This window comes from Lethenteron reissneri, chromosome 20 (assembly GCF_015708825.2).
Source record: "Lethenteron reissneri isolate LAM-NWPU_2019-01 chromosome 20, ASM1570882v1, whole genome shotgun sequence".
Taxonomy (NCBI): Eukaryota; Metazoa; Chordata; class Hyperoartia; order Petromyzontiformes; family Petromyzontidae; genus Lethenteron; species Lethenteron reissneri.
The window spans coordinates 12,584,693-12,601,190 of NC_083798.1; the positions used below are offsets into that span (position 1 = coordinate 12,584,693).

The 16,498-nt window shown below is 50.3% G+C and overlaps 1 protein-coding gene across 1 annotated transcript; it reads right to left on the minus strand.

Moving 5' to 3' along the window:
- Nucleotides 1–938: 938 nt before the first annotated feature.
- On the minus strand, nt 939–13,257 carry LOC133344773 (ADP-ribosylation factor-like protein 4C). Its single transcript, XM_061554917.1, has 2 exons — nt 13,002–13,257; nt 939–6,170 (listed from the first exon to the last, which is right to left on the minus strand). The coding sequence occupies exon 2, from the start codon at nt 5,974–5,976 to the stop codon at nt 5,371–5,373; it is 606 nt and encodes a 201-aa protein (XP_061410901.1). The 5' UTR covers nt 5,977–6,170; nt 13,002–13,257; the 3' UTR covers nt 939–5,370.
- Nucleotides 13,258–16,498: the final 3,241 nt, after the last annotated feature.

The following is a 16,498-nucleotide window of genomic DNA, read 5'->3' on the forward strand; positions in this document are numbered from 1 at the left end:
ATTACATCTCGGTGACGGATCCGAGCTGCGTCACTCGATGGTTCTTGTATCTTCTACGCGTGCCGACAGTCGATGCGTTAACACCCCGGGGGGGGGGCTTTATTCGAGATGAATTAAGACGAGGCCGATTTCCCCCTCTCTTCTTTCTTGCGAGGAACGCGACTCCACCGGTAGTGGTCACGCCACCCGCCTTGTTCATTTGGCACAAGCTCGCTGGTGACGGTGGTGGTGGTACGACAACAACCCCCCCGCCCCCCCAGAAATAGACTTGGAACAGGGAGTAGATCAGGCAACGCTCCTGACGTGCGTTTCAGCGGTTTTATTTTTCGCGTCGTCACCATTCTCATTCTGTTCAAAATCAACGAAAAAGCAAAAGGCGCTCGCCGCAAGGCGCTCGCGGAGCGGGGAGAGCGGCGTTCCAAGTCCAGCAGACAGCGTGGGGCGAGAGGACGCGGGGCCTCTCGCCTTGTCCCCCCGTGGCTCGAGTCGAGTGGCACAGCCATCGAGCGCACACACGCCGCCACTGCCCTGGCAGAGGAGCGCTGTTACCGGGCTACGAAGGAGGCGGCGGAGTTATAGGACAGCAGAGGAGACCCCAAACCCCTCCCCCCATTGAATTCCTTGCACGGGGGCACCACGACTCGTGGCCTCCCGATACCGCTTAATGACCTCTTCGTTTATCGCGAGGAGACACTCCCCACGCGGATTTATTGTTGGCCACACGCTGCAGGGCAAGATTGGGTTGTGTTTCAAGTAGCGGTCGCCTTGCAGATTAGCCGCTAGGGATCGAGGCGAAGATTTGGTTGTTTTGTTTAATCGAGAATTTGTTTTTGCGGAAAAATCCGTGGGGTTTTCATTAACTGGTTTGTTCGTCTCTGCAATCTCCCCCCTCTCCCCCAAAAACAATCAGTCTTAATTCATTGGAAACAAGTCTGCACACTTATTAAAGCTTTTAGTTACACGTACACATATACAAATAAAAAAGAACTTCGGCTTAAATAAACAAGAATACAACATTTTTTGTACATTTTAAATAAACGACAGTGTTTTTTCATAACCAATGGAGATCTCACAGGAATGCGTAATCCGAAAACGAGCCACCAATTACCCGGCCTTTTTTACACGCGTAAAACAAAAACAAAGATCCCCCTTATAGCCTTAACAGACTTTTGGGGCAAGGGCTGTTAGCGAGCACCTCTGAAGGCCGGCACGTTACACGAGGGGGGTGGGTGGCCAGCACCACGCCCAGCCGCCTTCGTCTCCACTGTGGCGATGTTTACACACCGCACCAGGTACTTATTTGAGTAGAACCCAGAACCAGTTCAGATAATCGTCACTGGTGTTGGCCATGGGCAGACATCGAACTCGGTTCGCCAGATTCGTAGCGCATCACGCCAACCACGCGTAAAAGCACACACACACGCACGCGTACGGGAACAAAAAATGTAATTTTATCCAAAAACAACACTGATCTCATAAAGTCTGATGTTGCTTGCCAAGGGAGTGGCAGAGCAGTCAAAAATCTAACTCAAGTTTTTAATCCACAAGCATTCCACCCACAATACCACAAGTCATCTTACTCACTTCAATCAAGTGTAGCGTGGTCACAAACTGGTGAGCGAGCGAGCTAGCGTTGACCTGCATGCTCACAATGCCGATACCTGGTTTAACAGCTCGCGTGAAAGCAATCTTCACACTCCCAATTGATGCACCGCCAAATGGAATGCCCATGACGCACAAAAACGGAGCACAGAAAGGACACCGATCGCCGTGGCCAGGTTTGCGCTGGTACGCGGTACCTTCAACAAACATTCCACCACTTTCTGTAAATGATGAGAAACTCGCGGACAGAAAACTACGTGGAGGCTGGAAACGAAAGAGTACTAATATGACTTCACAAACGGCGATTCACACGGCAGTATTGTGACTGTAAAATAAATACATCGGTCATCCCAGCATGCATTACACATCACATGAAAGGCACGCTGGGAGCTTATTCACAACGAGTAGAGTAGAGCCATCGTTGTCAAAGAGCAAGGCCACGATTTTTGAATGTTGAGTGCTGGGATGGAGCTCTTAAACAAGACTGCTGCTCACTGCGTGCTGGTGTCATGCGAGCTCGGTCCTCCCGTCATGCCTTCAATGTCACGTGACTTCAATGTCACGTGCCAGGCATGATGGGAGGATCCGGCTTGTGGTCAGTGACATGCCTTGCATGTCACATGACATCACCATGCTGTGTGTGTATATAATTGCACGGCAGCCTCGTTTTAGACGACCGAAGGAGGTCAAAACCGTGGCCATAATATTTGGCAACAGTAGCTATGCTGTGTTTGATGACGATTCCTAACAAGAGTGAAACCGCTGTACATCTGTCTATTTTTCCTCCGCGTTAACCTCGTATAATAGACACAAATTATAGTCGACAAAGCACATTTGTTCTGCCGAGAATCCACCTGTTGAGTGTGGTACGACTCCCTACAGGGCTCCTGGTTCATGCCAAACCAGGTGGGAGAGGAACCCCATGGTGTATGGATATTGAACTTCTTTCGCACCGTTCGTAGCCAACCGTGCTAATCGGAGGTGCGTACTAGTGTTGAGCATCACAGAGGACGGCTGGAAGTTCCGGGACTTCAGTGCCGATGACCGTGTATCTAGCCCCAACTTAAATGATGCCCGCGATGCAAAAAAATAAAAATGTCACGCTCATTAACAAATGGCATGAATAATTTTCCGATAGCGAATTTGAAAAGAAAAAAAGGGACAGATAAATTGATTTTATTTCCACTGCTCTATCTACATTAATTCTCGGTGAAATTGCATCATTACCATTGAGAAGCTGCTTAAGAAGCTCTGGCCGCTCGTGCCCAGCATGGCGGGCAAGACAATCGATGCACTCCCGCGGCTCGCACCCACACAGCAGTTTTATTCCCCACACCTCCGATGAGTGCTGTTGGCTACGTACGGTGCGAAAGAAGTTCAACATGCATGCATACATTTATAAATGCATTTAATCACGTAGAAAAGCTAAGTGGGCACGTTAAAAACACTCGCCTATGAAACAGCATTTAAATCACAGCGTAACAGCTTGCAAAGATGGAGTGGTGGCGCAGTGGTTAGCATGCTGGGATTCCGAATCCGGCGACCCAAATTTGATTCTCGGCCACAGCTAACATCAGTGACGAGCGCTATCTGAACCGGTCCTGCACCCATCCTCACCTTCACCAACCCGCACTGACCAGCCTGGTGAAGTATAGTCAAATAACCTCCATGACCCGACACAGCATTGGGGAGGGGGGGGGCGATAAGACTTTGTCTCGCAGTGCCAGTGGATTGACAAAGGGTTGTAAATTATTGTCATTATACAACAGATTGCAGATGTTGCATTATCGCAAGAGATACACAATGCATTGGAAAGCACATGAATAAAAGGCACAATTTGCACTCTCGTATTCACAAGCAATGTACCCCACCCATAGGAAACAGCCTCAAGGCTCTCTGCACTCTTGAATGAAAGCCAAGGCCAGACGACGCTAAACTTCACTCAACGTTGCCGCCCCATGGCATGTCGCAAAGCAACCGATAATTATTTTTTTATTTTACAAAAAGCATCTTGTTCCAGCCTCAGGTCCACCGCAAGTCAGTCACCGTGGCGAGATGTTAACGACCTCGCCTGGTATGCAAGTCGTGGGTACGATCCCGACCCCGACGCCTGTATATTTGGAGTTTGCGTGTTTTGGATTTTTCTTCCGGTCCCCCGGTTTTTCTCTCCACATTTAGAAACGTGCGTTTAGAGTATTTGGCTGCTATAAATTTCCACACGATCAGCCACTTCGTTGAGCTATCATTTGTGGCCAGGTTGCTTCTGAAAAAAAGCTTCGTAGCTGAGTGGGCCTTACGTGGTAAAATCTAAAATAGTTTCGTTTATCATTCTCGTTTCAGTCGGTTGTCAAGTCTCTCACAAATACTGACATTCAGATCGCTGAACAAATGTGCCCATGTTTAAAAGGTAGAGAGCACATGTGTACCGTGTAATCGGATTGGTCGCAAACCATTTTTTTACGAAAGCATGGCTCCCATCGTCTTCTCCTCCAGGGCATCGATGCATTTCCCCCACCGCCGTGGCCTTCCTGCAATCGCGGATCTATTCACAGTGGCCGGGTGCAGAAAAAGGCCTCATTACTGGAACTGCAGACAAAAAGATGTCCGTCTCCCATGCCAGCTAACTTTAATAACGACACGCAGACAGGGGCTCTTCCGGTCTCTCCCTTTGAGGTGGTGATGGTGGTGGTCGCGACCCTCATCGCTTCCGTGCGGTCCGCCAGTTAATTGGTGCCGCGAGGGATCGTTCCAATTTAAAATGACATCAATTGCAAGGTCGGTCCTAAGTTCTTAAGTTTTCAATTCAGAATTGGCGACCAAGTAGGATGGTCGCATTTTAGGCGCAGCCGATTTCTGGGGTTTCGGCAAATAAACTAAAAACACCACCAGCACCCAGTGCCGGATGATCCTCGTAGCAAAAGTATCTACACGTGCTACGGGCCCCGCGCGTTAAATGCTTTCAAGCTATCAATTCCGGTTCAGTGATTCTGCACTTGCTCTACTACTATAGTACTATACTGCCTTCAACATGCTACAGGCACCGCACTAGCTTAATCTGCAACTGCCTGCACCCCCCCCCCCACCCCCGCTGCAGCATCACAGCAGGATCTGTACCCCAATGGGGCGTTCAGTAGCTCTCACACATCTACTAACTCAGAGAAGTTCACAACTCACACGCTTGATCCAGAATTCATACGCTAAATCCAGCACGATTCATTACGCTTAATCCAGTAAACTCGACTCAACGTTTGTTCACCAACTGCGGAGTCCAAACCGACTCGGTCAGTGAGATGCAGAAACTCCGCCTGCGGCACGAAAACTTCAGCTCAGAATCAGTGGAGCGCAAAAGCTGTAGCAGACACTCGCACCCACCTGCGCGCACACAGCGTATGACAAATGTAACGCAAACACATCTCTCAATACAATACTACATCTGTCATAGCCCACGGATAGGCGGGCAGGCAGGCATACCCAGGCACTTCCATTTCGTCTCTCCAGCCATCACGGGTAGAATCGTTTTCCTTGGCAGTGCATTCAAACCGCGCGGCCTCAATCGCGAGCTCACCTCCGCTCATGGGCGGCAAACACGCGCCGGCTACGATTGCATACATTTCAAAACGCACGGGTCTCAAATAAACGCCACCGTTCATTCTGGCGCACTATTAACAACAACCACCCTTCCAGAATGAACTTTTTAAAAAAGCAAAACTTCAACAACAGCAATAGGTTCATCACGCGTGAAACACGCACGCACGCGCGAAAAAAAACTCATCGCTTCTTCTTCTGCTGCTGCTTGAGCATCTTGCGCCTCCGCAGGATCATCTCGTACAGCTTGTCCAGCCCCTCGGGGAGGCCCTCGCCGATGATGGCGCACGCCGGCTGCAGGTGCCACAGCGCCGCGGGGCCCAGCTCGGCGAGCGCCAGCAGCCGCTCCACCTCGGCGGGCGCCAGCGCCGCCGGCAGGTCCTGCTTGTTGGCCACGACGAGCACGGGCACGCCCTGGCACTCGGGAGTGCGCGCCACGCGGTGCAGCTCCGTGCGCGCCTCCTCCAGCCGCTCGGCGTCCACCGAGTCCACGACGAACACCACGCCGTCGGTGCGGCGCGTGTACGAGCGCCACAGCGGCCGCAGGCGCTCCTGGCCGCCCACGTCCCAGAACTGGAAGCTGACGCCACGGGCGCCGCCCGCCCCGGGCCGCACCTTCTCCATGTTGAAGCCGATGGTGGGCACCGTGTTGACGAACTCGTTGAACTTGAGGCGGTAGAGCACCGTTGTCTTGCCGGCCGAGTCCAGGCCCAGCATGACGATGTGCAGCGAGCGCAGCGTCGCCAGCTTGGCCAGCGGGGAGCTGCCGCCCGATTGCGACGCCCCCATCGTGGCGGTCGGCCCCCCGCGCCGGGCACGGGAGAGGAGCGGGGGGGGGGCAGAGGGGGTCAAGCGGGCCGGACCTCCGTGTCGCCGCCTGCTGCTCGTCCTCCTCACCTTCCTCCCAGATCGCGAGCGAGATAATTATCTCGGGGGCTAGCGTCTTCGTCTGTCTTCCGTCTCGCCGCCGCCGGGAGGCAATTCTTAAAAAGAAATCGCAGACGGATTAAAAACTAAACAATTACGGGTGTTAAATATTAATTCCGGATTCACGTCGTCGTAAAAGGTTTAGCGGCCCTGGATCGATCGGGATCTCCGTTGTTACTGTACGTCATCGTCGTCCGTCGTGATGAATCGTTACGGCGCACTCTGACTGTGGTAATCTGCGAGCACGCACACTGGATGAAGCCGCTTGCTCAATTAACAAAACTCGCATTACAGAGTGTGCTATCGTTCATTGTTATGAGTACAGCAGTCTAACGCGTATTGCGTTAATTGTTCTGCAGATTATTTAAAATGATCATTAACATAATACGTGTTATCACACTTGGGCTTGCAAATGCATCCGAGCGGTAAAATCACACTTTAGCAAATCTCTTTCCCTTAAAAAACACGCACTTTGTTTCACTGGTGCCAAACTCACAAACTGCTGCTGCTGCTGCTGCGACGTAAACATGAAACGCACCGCACTGACGAGGGTTCTGCTGCGGCGAAGGAGACCCGGGTACTCGCCAAACTCGTTGTGACTTGCCCACATTAATAACAACAACAACAGAGCAGCCAGACTTCCGTCACTATCTGGCAGCTGACCCCGAGGCACTCGAAATGCCTCTGCAGACCCTGCCAGCGCAACATAATGGGGCCCTCGTACAACAGGTGGTAGGGACGTGAAGGCATAGGAGGAATGATAGACCAACTCGAGTCATCTGCCCTGCCCAGAGGTCTCAGACAAAGGACATTCCCCCGCAGTTTAACACACAAATACAAAGATCCCCCATATAGACTTTAACAAACTTTTGGGAAAAAAGTGCTGTTTGTGAGCACGTGGAGGTGGGTGGCCAGCACCACGTTGGCCGCCTTTGTCTCCCAAGTGGCGATGTTTACAAACTGCACCAGATACTCATTTGAGGCCAAGTCGACCGAGGGGAGGCCCAGGACCAGTTCAGATAATCGTCACTGGTGTTTGCCGTGAGCGGGAATCGAACTCGGGTCGCCAGGTTCGTAGTGCAGCGCGCTAACTGCTACACCACCGCTCCCCACAGTTTAAAACACACCCACACACACCCACACACAATGTCGCACGGAATAACACGCACAGTCTCTTCAGGAATTTTTACTGCTGGAGCGTTCAGAGGGAGGAGTCGCATGCGATGGACTTGGATGCCGACAGTCTTGTGCGGCCCTTGCTGCCAATCCCATTGCTGCCCGAGCGCCTCCCCACATCATCAAGCGGGTTGTGGGAATGATTCGACCACCCTTCCCATCACGCTGGCTAGTGCGAGTTGGTGAAGATGGGGAGCTCAGGCATGGAAGCACTCTGCAACAGGGGTCCCCAACCCCCGGGCCGTGGATCGGTACCGGTCCGTGGCCTGTTAGGAACTTGCCGAACAGCAGGAGGTGAGAGCGGTGAGTCCGCGCGTGGCCCATCCCCATTATTTTATTATTCACCACTTCCGTCCGCGCCTCTTCCCCGCACCGCGCACTTGTCTCAGCCACAGTGTTGGTAAGCCCACAAGCTCTAGCCCCTAGCCAAAATGAGTAACACACAAACACAAGCACTAACCGCTAGCCACAATGAGTTAAAAAAACAAATGCCGCTGGAGAGCTTCTTTGAAAAGGGGAAAAGACCCAATGATGACCCCCCCCCCCGGGTCCGTGAAAAAATTGTCTTCCACGAAACCGGTTCCTGGTGCCAAAAAGTTTGGGGACCGCTGCTCTACAACAATGGCTTTCTGCTGCTGCACAGTGCTCGCTCTGCTGCTTACGCCTATACAGTGTTCTGCAGTGTCCACACAATAGTGTCTCATTGTCCTTTTCCCGGCTGTATTAGCCTGTGTGGTATTGTTGTCCATATCTCTGTGTGTCTCGGTGTGTTTCTCTTTCCATATTTCTGTATCTGTCTATCTGCGATTCCTTCAAGATTCGAGTGTCTATCACTGCCTTTCTGTCTATGTTTGTGTCTCCATATCTGTTGCGTTCACATCTGTCTATCGTTATCCATCTGCACCTGTTTTTACGGTCCATCTTTCATACCTTGATAAGTGACCATTACGAATGTAATTCAGACGGTGGTACAGCAACAGATTCTTGAGTCTAACTGTGCAGAACTTTGACTGTTACCCTCCTCGTACGAGCAATTTTACTCTGGTACTTTTAGGGAATTCTCCCAAATGTTCAATGCTCATTAGTGCCCAATGGCTACAACATCCCAAATCGGTGACCCTTACAGAAAACAAATTGTCTTCAGACTGTGAGGCTTCCCTAAAATTAAAATTATGATCATGGACATGGCTCGAGCCATCTCCACGGACAGCGCTACTTCCGTTAACGGTTGTCAAGGCTAACAAAAATATCCCGGTAACTCAAGGATTACATTTAATGGCACAAAACGAGACTCCTCGAGACTTGCCGCTTTCTTTCAACTGCCGCGCCGGGGAGAGCGGAACTGGATTGCAAGTCCAAGTGTGCAACCATCACGGCAGAATCGCAGCTCTTGATGTGCGAGAGAGAAAACAATCTTTGCTGCATCGAAGTAATTCCATCAAACGGCACGGCCAGTGTACTAAAACTCACCAACTCTGTGCGGGTTGATATTGTTACAACACACTGTATGCCGATGGTGGCTCTCCCGGTGCCAGATCATTTGAACGCGAGTCTGCAATATTCTATGAATCAAGCAAATCCTGCCGAGCAACATTCAACTTTTCACAATTTAGTTGTGTTCGGTCAACATTGTAACATCTGAGAAATGCCTTTCTCGAAATAGCAGCGAATAGTTTCAACGTACACACGTTCAAGAGCAGAGCCGACGACAACAGCGTCCACAGCGCGTGCACGCACGCAACGCCTTTTGGGGACAACAAACGAATTCGCAGCACCTCCCTGCGTCACGCCGACAAGCATCACCAGGTCCAGGACATCGGTCACCCACCACGCAGAGTTCCTGCAGGAACCACAACCACCGCCGTGTATTTCTCTATGCCAGATGCGAGACTCAAGATTCTTTATTTTCAGCTCATGAGGTTCCGTTGGACGAGCCAGTTCGGTTACGAGGACGACCGCAGCGACAGCAGTTGGAGGACATTTCAGTTACATAGAGATCCATAGAGATCCATAGCATAGAGTTACATAGAGATCCATAACATAGAGTTACATAGAGATCCATAGCATAGAGTTACATAGAGATCCATAGCATAGAGTTACATAGAGATCCATAGCATAGAGTTACATAGAGATCCATAACATAGAGTTACATAGAGATCCATAGCATTGCATACAGATTCGTACAGTTACATGTAGACTCCCGAGTCACATCGAGATCTAAATTGACACAGATTCATAGTGACATGGATATTCAGAGTTACATAAATATTCACAAAGATGCATAGAGTTTCATAGAGATCCAGTGCTACACAGAGACCCAGAGGTACATAGAGACCCAGACTGTGTTAGTTCAGCTGGTAAGGCCCCATTAAGCGAAACAGCTCTGTAACAAGGTTGACCACAGCCCAAGACGGTCGGTAGGGGCGGCAGTTAAAGGGACACTGCAGGATGGGAATGTGCCAAATTAACGAGAGCAAAAACAACAACAAATTATTTACACGAAACACCACGCAGACTTTCCTGCAAATAGTACGAACAATAAAGTGCTTACATGCAGATCAAAATCAACGTAAAGAATGCATTGGCAGGCGTATGGAAACAAAGCAGACATTCAGCTACGGACATAAAGTAGAGAGAGCTTAGCTGCACCATTTACAATCGGGCCCACCGATTAGAAATATTGCGGGTTATCTGTAGATAAAATTAATTCATCTCGTGAATTGTTGACTATTGTAGTGAATAAGCGAACAGGCCTTCAGTGGCTGGAGGTTGTCGCGTGGACGAATTGCATGTTACATTACTTTTAAAAAACATCGATACTAAAACAAGCGATTGCTATATACGCCACAAAAAAGAACAACATGTACACAAGCCACCGTTCGCCAATAAGTGACGGTGACATCACCACTGACTTTGTGCCAGGCTAGGTGCACTTTGAGGCCGTCATGTTAAGTGTGGAGGGCTCGCTGTCAGGAGGTCATGGAACAGAGGTGGTATGGGGTCAAGGATGGCAGGGTAGCAGCACAGTGACAACACTTTTGCCTCGGTAAGAAGGGCCTGGGCTCAATTCCAGACTCGGCGCTTCTGTTTGAAGTTTGTATATTCTCTACCACTGTTTTGCGTGTGGTTTCCCTTCGGATTTTCCGGTTTCTCCCTAAACAAATCACAGTGTAAATGGCATGAGCCACAATAATCCAATGGTGAAACACTGCCAGCAAATTACTCAATTGGGCTTACACGTAGCAAGCATCGCCACGGTGGCGAGATGTTAACTACCTCGCCTGATATACAGGTCGTGGGTTCGATCCCGATCCTGACGCCTCTATATTTGGAGTTGGCATGTTCTCCCCGTGGTCGCGTGGATTGTTATCCGGGTCTTTCCTCCACATTTAGAAACATGCATTTAGTCCATTTGTGTCTGCTATCAATTTCCACATGATACGCCATTTCGTAGAGCTATCATTTGTGGCCAGGTCGGACGCTCCTGAAAAAGTCTTGAGACCTCAGCGACTCTTTCATGGGTAAACAAGTGGAATGATAACAGACTGATATGACTGTGGCACCTTCTGAGCGCACGCACGCACACACACACATACCCACACACACACACAGGTGCATCTCCCATTCCACTTGCATCTCCCGCGAAGCACACATTCCGAACGGCAAAGGGGGTTCAAAGGTTCAGCCAATGTGGCGCACACACTTAACACACACACCCCCCCTTGCCCCTGGACACAATCCCATTACAACAAGCGGCGTGCGCAAGACGCGGCGGAGGCCACGGGCAGAATTGAAGCGTCAGCCGCTCACACATTGCTCGTTACCTTTTCTAAACAGTGCTTCTCGACACTCCAGTTCCTCGCGAGCCAACCCCCATTCACTCACTTGCCCGCCTTTCCACGTTGATCAATCTTCGTGGTAGAAATAGGCAATAACTTTGTTAAATCTAGATTTGAAGTTTTCGTGACTGCAGGGAGCCATACTCTTTGGTTCTTTCGGTAAAGTCACTTAGGTATAAAATAAGTGATTTAATTTATTAAATTTTTTATACCCACGTGATTTACCGACAGAACCGAGGAACATTGTTCAAGTTACACGCTGCACGCGCCCGATGATTGATGGAACGCCCGGGACGCACACTTGCGCACAGACACACACAAAGCAGCCCCTGACCCTGTATAGCCTCAACAGACTGTTGGGGCAAGTGCTGCTAGCGAGCACCTATGTATGTATATAGAACTTCTTACGCACCGTATGCAACCAACCGTGCTAATCGGAGGTGCGGTGGAAGGACAAGGCCGGCACGGTACACGAGGGGGTGGGTGACCAGCACCACGCCCGGCCGCCTTTATCTCCCTGGCGGCGATGTTTACACACCGCACCAGGTACTAATTTTACGCTGAGCTGACCTAGGGGAGGCCCAAGACTGATTCAGTTCATCGTCACTGATGCTGGCCGTGAGCGAGCAGGAGTTGAACTCGGATCGCCGGGTTCGTAGCCCAGTACGCTAACCGCTGCACTACCACTCCCCCATACACTACAAAACAAAGAACCCCCGTCTAAGTTACTACACAGTAAATGTAAACATGCCGAACTTGGCAAAACAAATTCTATTGTCAATGGTTTGTTTAAAATTAACATAATAAACTCTGAATTGCTTATACAAAGATCCCCCGTATAACCTTAACATACTGTTGGGGCCAAGTGCTGTGAGCGAGCACCTATTAAGACCGGCACGGCACACGAGGTGGTGAGGGTGGTCAACACCACGCCCGGCCGCCTTTGTCTCCCCCAGTGACGATGCTTACACCCCACACCAGACATTAATTTGAGGCCGAGTCGACCTAGGGGAGGCCCATGACCGTAGCACACTACCGCGCACACCCACACGAGCTCCATTTCTATTTGGATCAAGCGCACCCCCCTCCCCCCCACGCGTGACGCACATCGCACGCACACACACAGATCCACATGTCCCAGATCCTACCGATCATCAGGCGCGTGCAGCGTGTAAACGAATGACCCCGATTCGTAGATTTGAACGATTTGCTCGAGGTTGAGCGCGATCGGGGGGGGGGGGTGCTTCTTGAATCACGACGGCAGTGGAGCGAGGGAGGGGGGTCGTCACTCCGCCAGTTACTACGCATTTGAGAATCCGGGGGTAAGAGAAGCAGAGCGCGTTTCACTTCCAACTCTCATGGAGGTCGAGACAACAAGACTCGCGCCTCGTCCTGTCGCAGGGATCGCATCGTGGGGAGGGAGGGAGGGGGGCGGTCAAATCCTCTATTCAGACGCAGTTGAGCAACACGGCGTGGAATGTCTCCGCACAGCACCGTGAGCCATCGTCCCACCGTGGCAGATTACAGCGATCGCCGTAGCCAGCCGTGTCTTACCCCCCCCCCCCCACCATTACTTGCTGCTGGGTGAGTAACAGGTAACCGCAACGGCGCAGACACAGTAGAAAGTAACCCAAGAAGGCAGCAACAGGCGTCAACTTCAGTTGCGTCTAAAAAGGCGAGCCGTGCACGATACCGGCTGTGCCGATCGTTCGGCGTGTCGGAGTGCGCGCGCGTCAATGCGCAGCGAGATGCATTACGCGACTCGCGAAATGGTTAATTTGTTGTTGTGAATATTTAAGCCTAAAAGTGGGTCATTGCCTCTATGGCTCCCACCCCCGCGGTTACGCACAACGCCCGCACCCCAGCTCTCACCGGCGCGACTGCGTCCGCGCGTGTCCTCTCTGCTCCCAGGTCCCAGGTCTCCGATGCCAGAGTCGGGATGTCGTCCCGAGGCCCGGGTCTCACTCGCGGGGTCCCCCCTCGTGGGGAGCCGCGCTGCTGCCCGGAGAGAGGCCACGCCGCTGGCAGCTCGAGTGCAGCGCGACGTAGCGAGCGAGATGCAGCGACACCTCCCCACAGAAGCTCTCTCTCTCTCTCTCCTCCTCCTCGTCGCCTTCCCCTCCTCCCCTCCCCTCTCTCCTCCCCCGAGACTCTCCCCCTTATCGCGGGCGTGAGTCATGGGGGGGAGGCGGGGACAGGGGTCTCATGAATAGGGGCCGGACTGAGCCGAGGCGCTCCGTGCTGGGTGGGGGGAACAAAGCACTGAGCAGAGTCCATGCCCCACTGTGGGTGTGATGGAGGTGGAGGATGGGGAGGGATGGAAAGGGATGGGTAACAGGGGCGGGCCCCGGTGACCCTGTATTTCGGGAGGACTATTGAAGGTACTACTACGACTAGTTTTTTTTATTTTACCAGGTAAGACCCACTGAATTGTGTAGATATTTTTTTTCAGAAGCAACCTGGCCACAAATGACAGCTTAACCAAGTGGCCTATCGTGACTGCAGGGAGCCATACTCTTGTTTTTTTCGGTAAAGTCACGTAGAAGGGAACTAATAAAATAATAAAAACAATACATTTTTTTATATTTTGTTATTTCCCTTCTACGTGACTTTACCGAAAGAACCAAGAATATGAATCCCTGCAGTCACGAAAGCTTTAAATCGAAAAGCAGCCAAATAATCTAAACGCACGTTGATTCTACAAGCGGAGGAAAATCCACGCGACCACGTGGGGAGAGACACCGCAAACTCCAAATATACAGCACGCGTCAAGTGACTCGAACCGTCAATTTTTTTATCATGCCCCCTAAAACCAAGCTCAATACAAGATATGTATCATTTTTTGTATCGTACTATACTGTTTGTAGTTGGCCGCTTAGTAATGTCTGGGGTCTTTGAAGTGACCTTGAAAGCCAAGGAACAGTGTGCCAGAGCGGCTGCATCTCTGCCCCGCCATCTACGGTCTGGGGCTAGAAGGAATCGGTGCACAGCCATGGGGTGAGGACGCCGCAGGACGTGGCGTGTTGCATGCATTCGGCCCGTCGCGTTGGGCAAGACTCCCAGGCATCTGGCCCCCCGGGTTATGTAATTCACGCAAATTAATTGTCGTTCAGAGTTGTATAGTGCGCGCGTCTGCTTCTCGAAGGAGGTGCCCGTCAAATTGTAAAATTTAAATCACAGTTCCTATGATCATTGTTACATTGTTTTTATTGCTTTAGTTTGGTGATTTCGAAAACGTTTTGGTTTAGCCATATTTGTTTGTTGTAGTACAGAGTTAGACTGATAACTTTAATCTAAATTGTCTTGTGGTTGTTATTGTTTGACTTGCATCCCACTGGGATTTTTGCACACAGCGTTGATAAACGGTGCTTTTTCTGGAAGACTTTGCTGTTTTTTCCTGGATTTTTCTGATTGCGCGTAGTCACTTTAAGATGTTTCTTGTTCATGTTTTTGTTTGGTGCGGTTGCACCCGATTCAAGAGCCGAATGGCTCACAGGGCTCACAGTGCTATACCAAATAAATGAAACTGAATTCTAGTAAAGAGACCGTTTGGAACTTCTATTGTACGACAGGTGAACGTGTCGTCAAAAAGTTTGCACATTCCAGCGGCGGATAGACAAAAGGGGATGTCGTTCAATAGCATGGAACTTACACGTCATTATATTTCTCGAATGGACGGTAGTCAATTCACGACACGTTAAACCAGAACTTGTTTTGTTTACACACGAGTCAGAGCCCCGGGCCCCGCGCCTTTGGGGGCAACCGCGCTTAGGCGTCAGATGTGACACGTCTGGTTCCGTTTGAAGGCATCGGGGTGGTCCACGCGGTGTGGGTTTTCCCCGGGCCCCTCCCCCCCCCCCCCTCCATGTACGATCTTGACTATAGTATGATCTGTAATATAAAAGTACCCTTCCTTGAACGACGATCCTTCCCGACCCTCAACGTGCCCACCTCCCCATCGCTGAGTGCCCCCTCTCATGCGTGACAACCCCCCGGTCGACCCCCCCCCCTAACCGCATATCCCCCCAGCCCCCCCCCCCAGACCTGCGCCCCCCCCCCTCGTGTAGCCCTCCCCGTGCGCACCAGCGAGGAAAAAAAAATATATAAACTGGAGTATAACGTAATCATGTTGCAATCGAAACGTCGTGATTTAATTTTCATTTTTATTTTATTTTCTTTACCTACGTGACTTTTACCGAAAGAACCAAAGAGTATGTTGTTTACACTTCTAATTGTAAGCCGGTGATCCATGCTGCGTAAAAACAAACAAACAAAAATTAACCCGTAAAAACAAAGTTTTTCACTATAAATCCTTTATATGCGTGGCGGCTAGAGTCCTCTCGTCCTCTGGCTTGAGATGGCTGCCACATATGGGTCAGATGATTGCCTGGCACCATTAAGCAATTGGTAATTAAATATAAAAATAAAAATTCCTAAAAAGTGTACAATTTTGGGAAAAAATTTTCACGAAAATAAATTGTCACGCACAACGAGTCTGTGTGCAAAATGTCAGCTCGATTGGATCACGGGAAGTGGATTAAAAAACGACCGAAAGATTTGTACGGTCGTAAGCGCGCAAGCAAGCAAGCAAGTGAACTTAATATAAAGGGTTTAAAAAGTTGAACCCAAAGGCGAGAACGCGCCCCAGAAGATGATCACCGCGAACATAGATGGAGCAACGAGCAATCGAGATTGATTGTAGCATCGCAGGGCCGCGTGAGGGATGGCAAACGAGGGGGGAGGCTCTCATCCAGCAGTGGGTAGAACACGGCTGATGGAATGAAGAAGGTTGCACGAATGTCAATTCGGCGATTTCACGCGATCTTTTGACCGAAGTGCAGGACATGGCCCATACGCCCCCTAACGCATCCACACTCCAAACACACACTGCGCTCTCCCATTGCGGCTACAGACGGTCAGCTTGTATGTAGGACTCTTACTCTTTGGTTCATTCGGTAAAGTCACGTAGAAAGAAAATAAATTAAGTAATAAAATACGACGTTTCGATTGCAACACAAGCAATCGTCATCAGGTACGAATGAATGACAAAACAAACCTAGTAAATTTAGAAATATAATGCAATACAACACAGAGAGTCGGCTAACACAACAGTCAACACCCTACCTGGTTGATTACGTTCTTACAAAGATTGCTAAATTTGAGAGAGAGACAAAACATGTAGCACCATGTGTGTATCTCTCTCTGTGTGTGTCTCTCTCTCTGCTTGTGTCTGTCTATGTGTCTCCGTGTCTGTGTTTTGTGTCTCTCAAATTTAGCAATCTTTGGAAGAACATAATCAACCAGGTAGGGTGTTGGCTGTTATGTTAGCCGACTCTCTGTGTTGTATTGCAATATATTTCTAAGTTTAC

What these genes read in the sequence shown, in the direction of transcription:
- LOC133344773 (XM_061554917.1), bottom strand. Translation starts at nt 5,976, where the DNA reads ATGGGGGCGTCGCAATCGGGCGGCAGCTCCCCGCTGGCCAAGCTGGCG.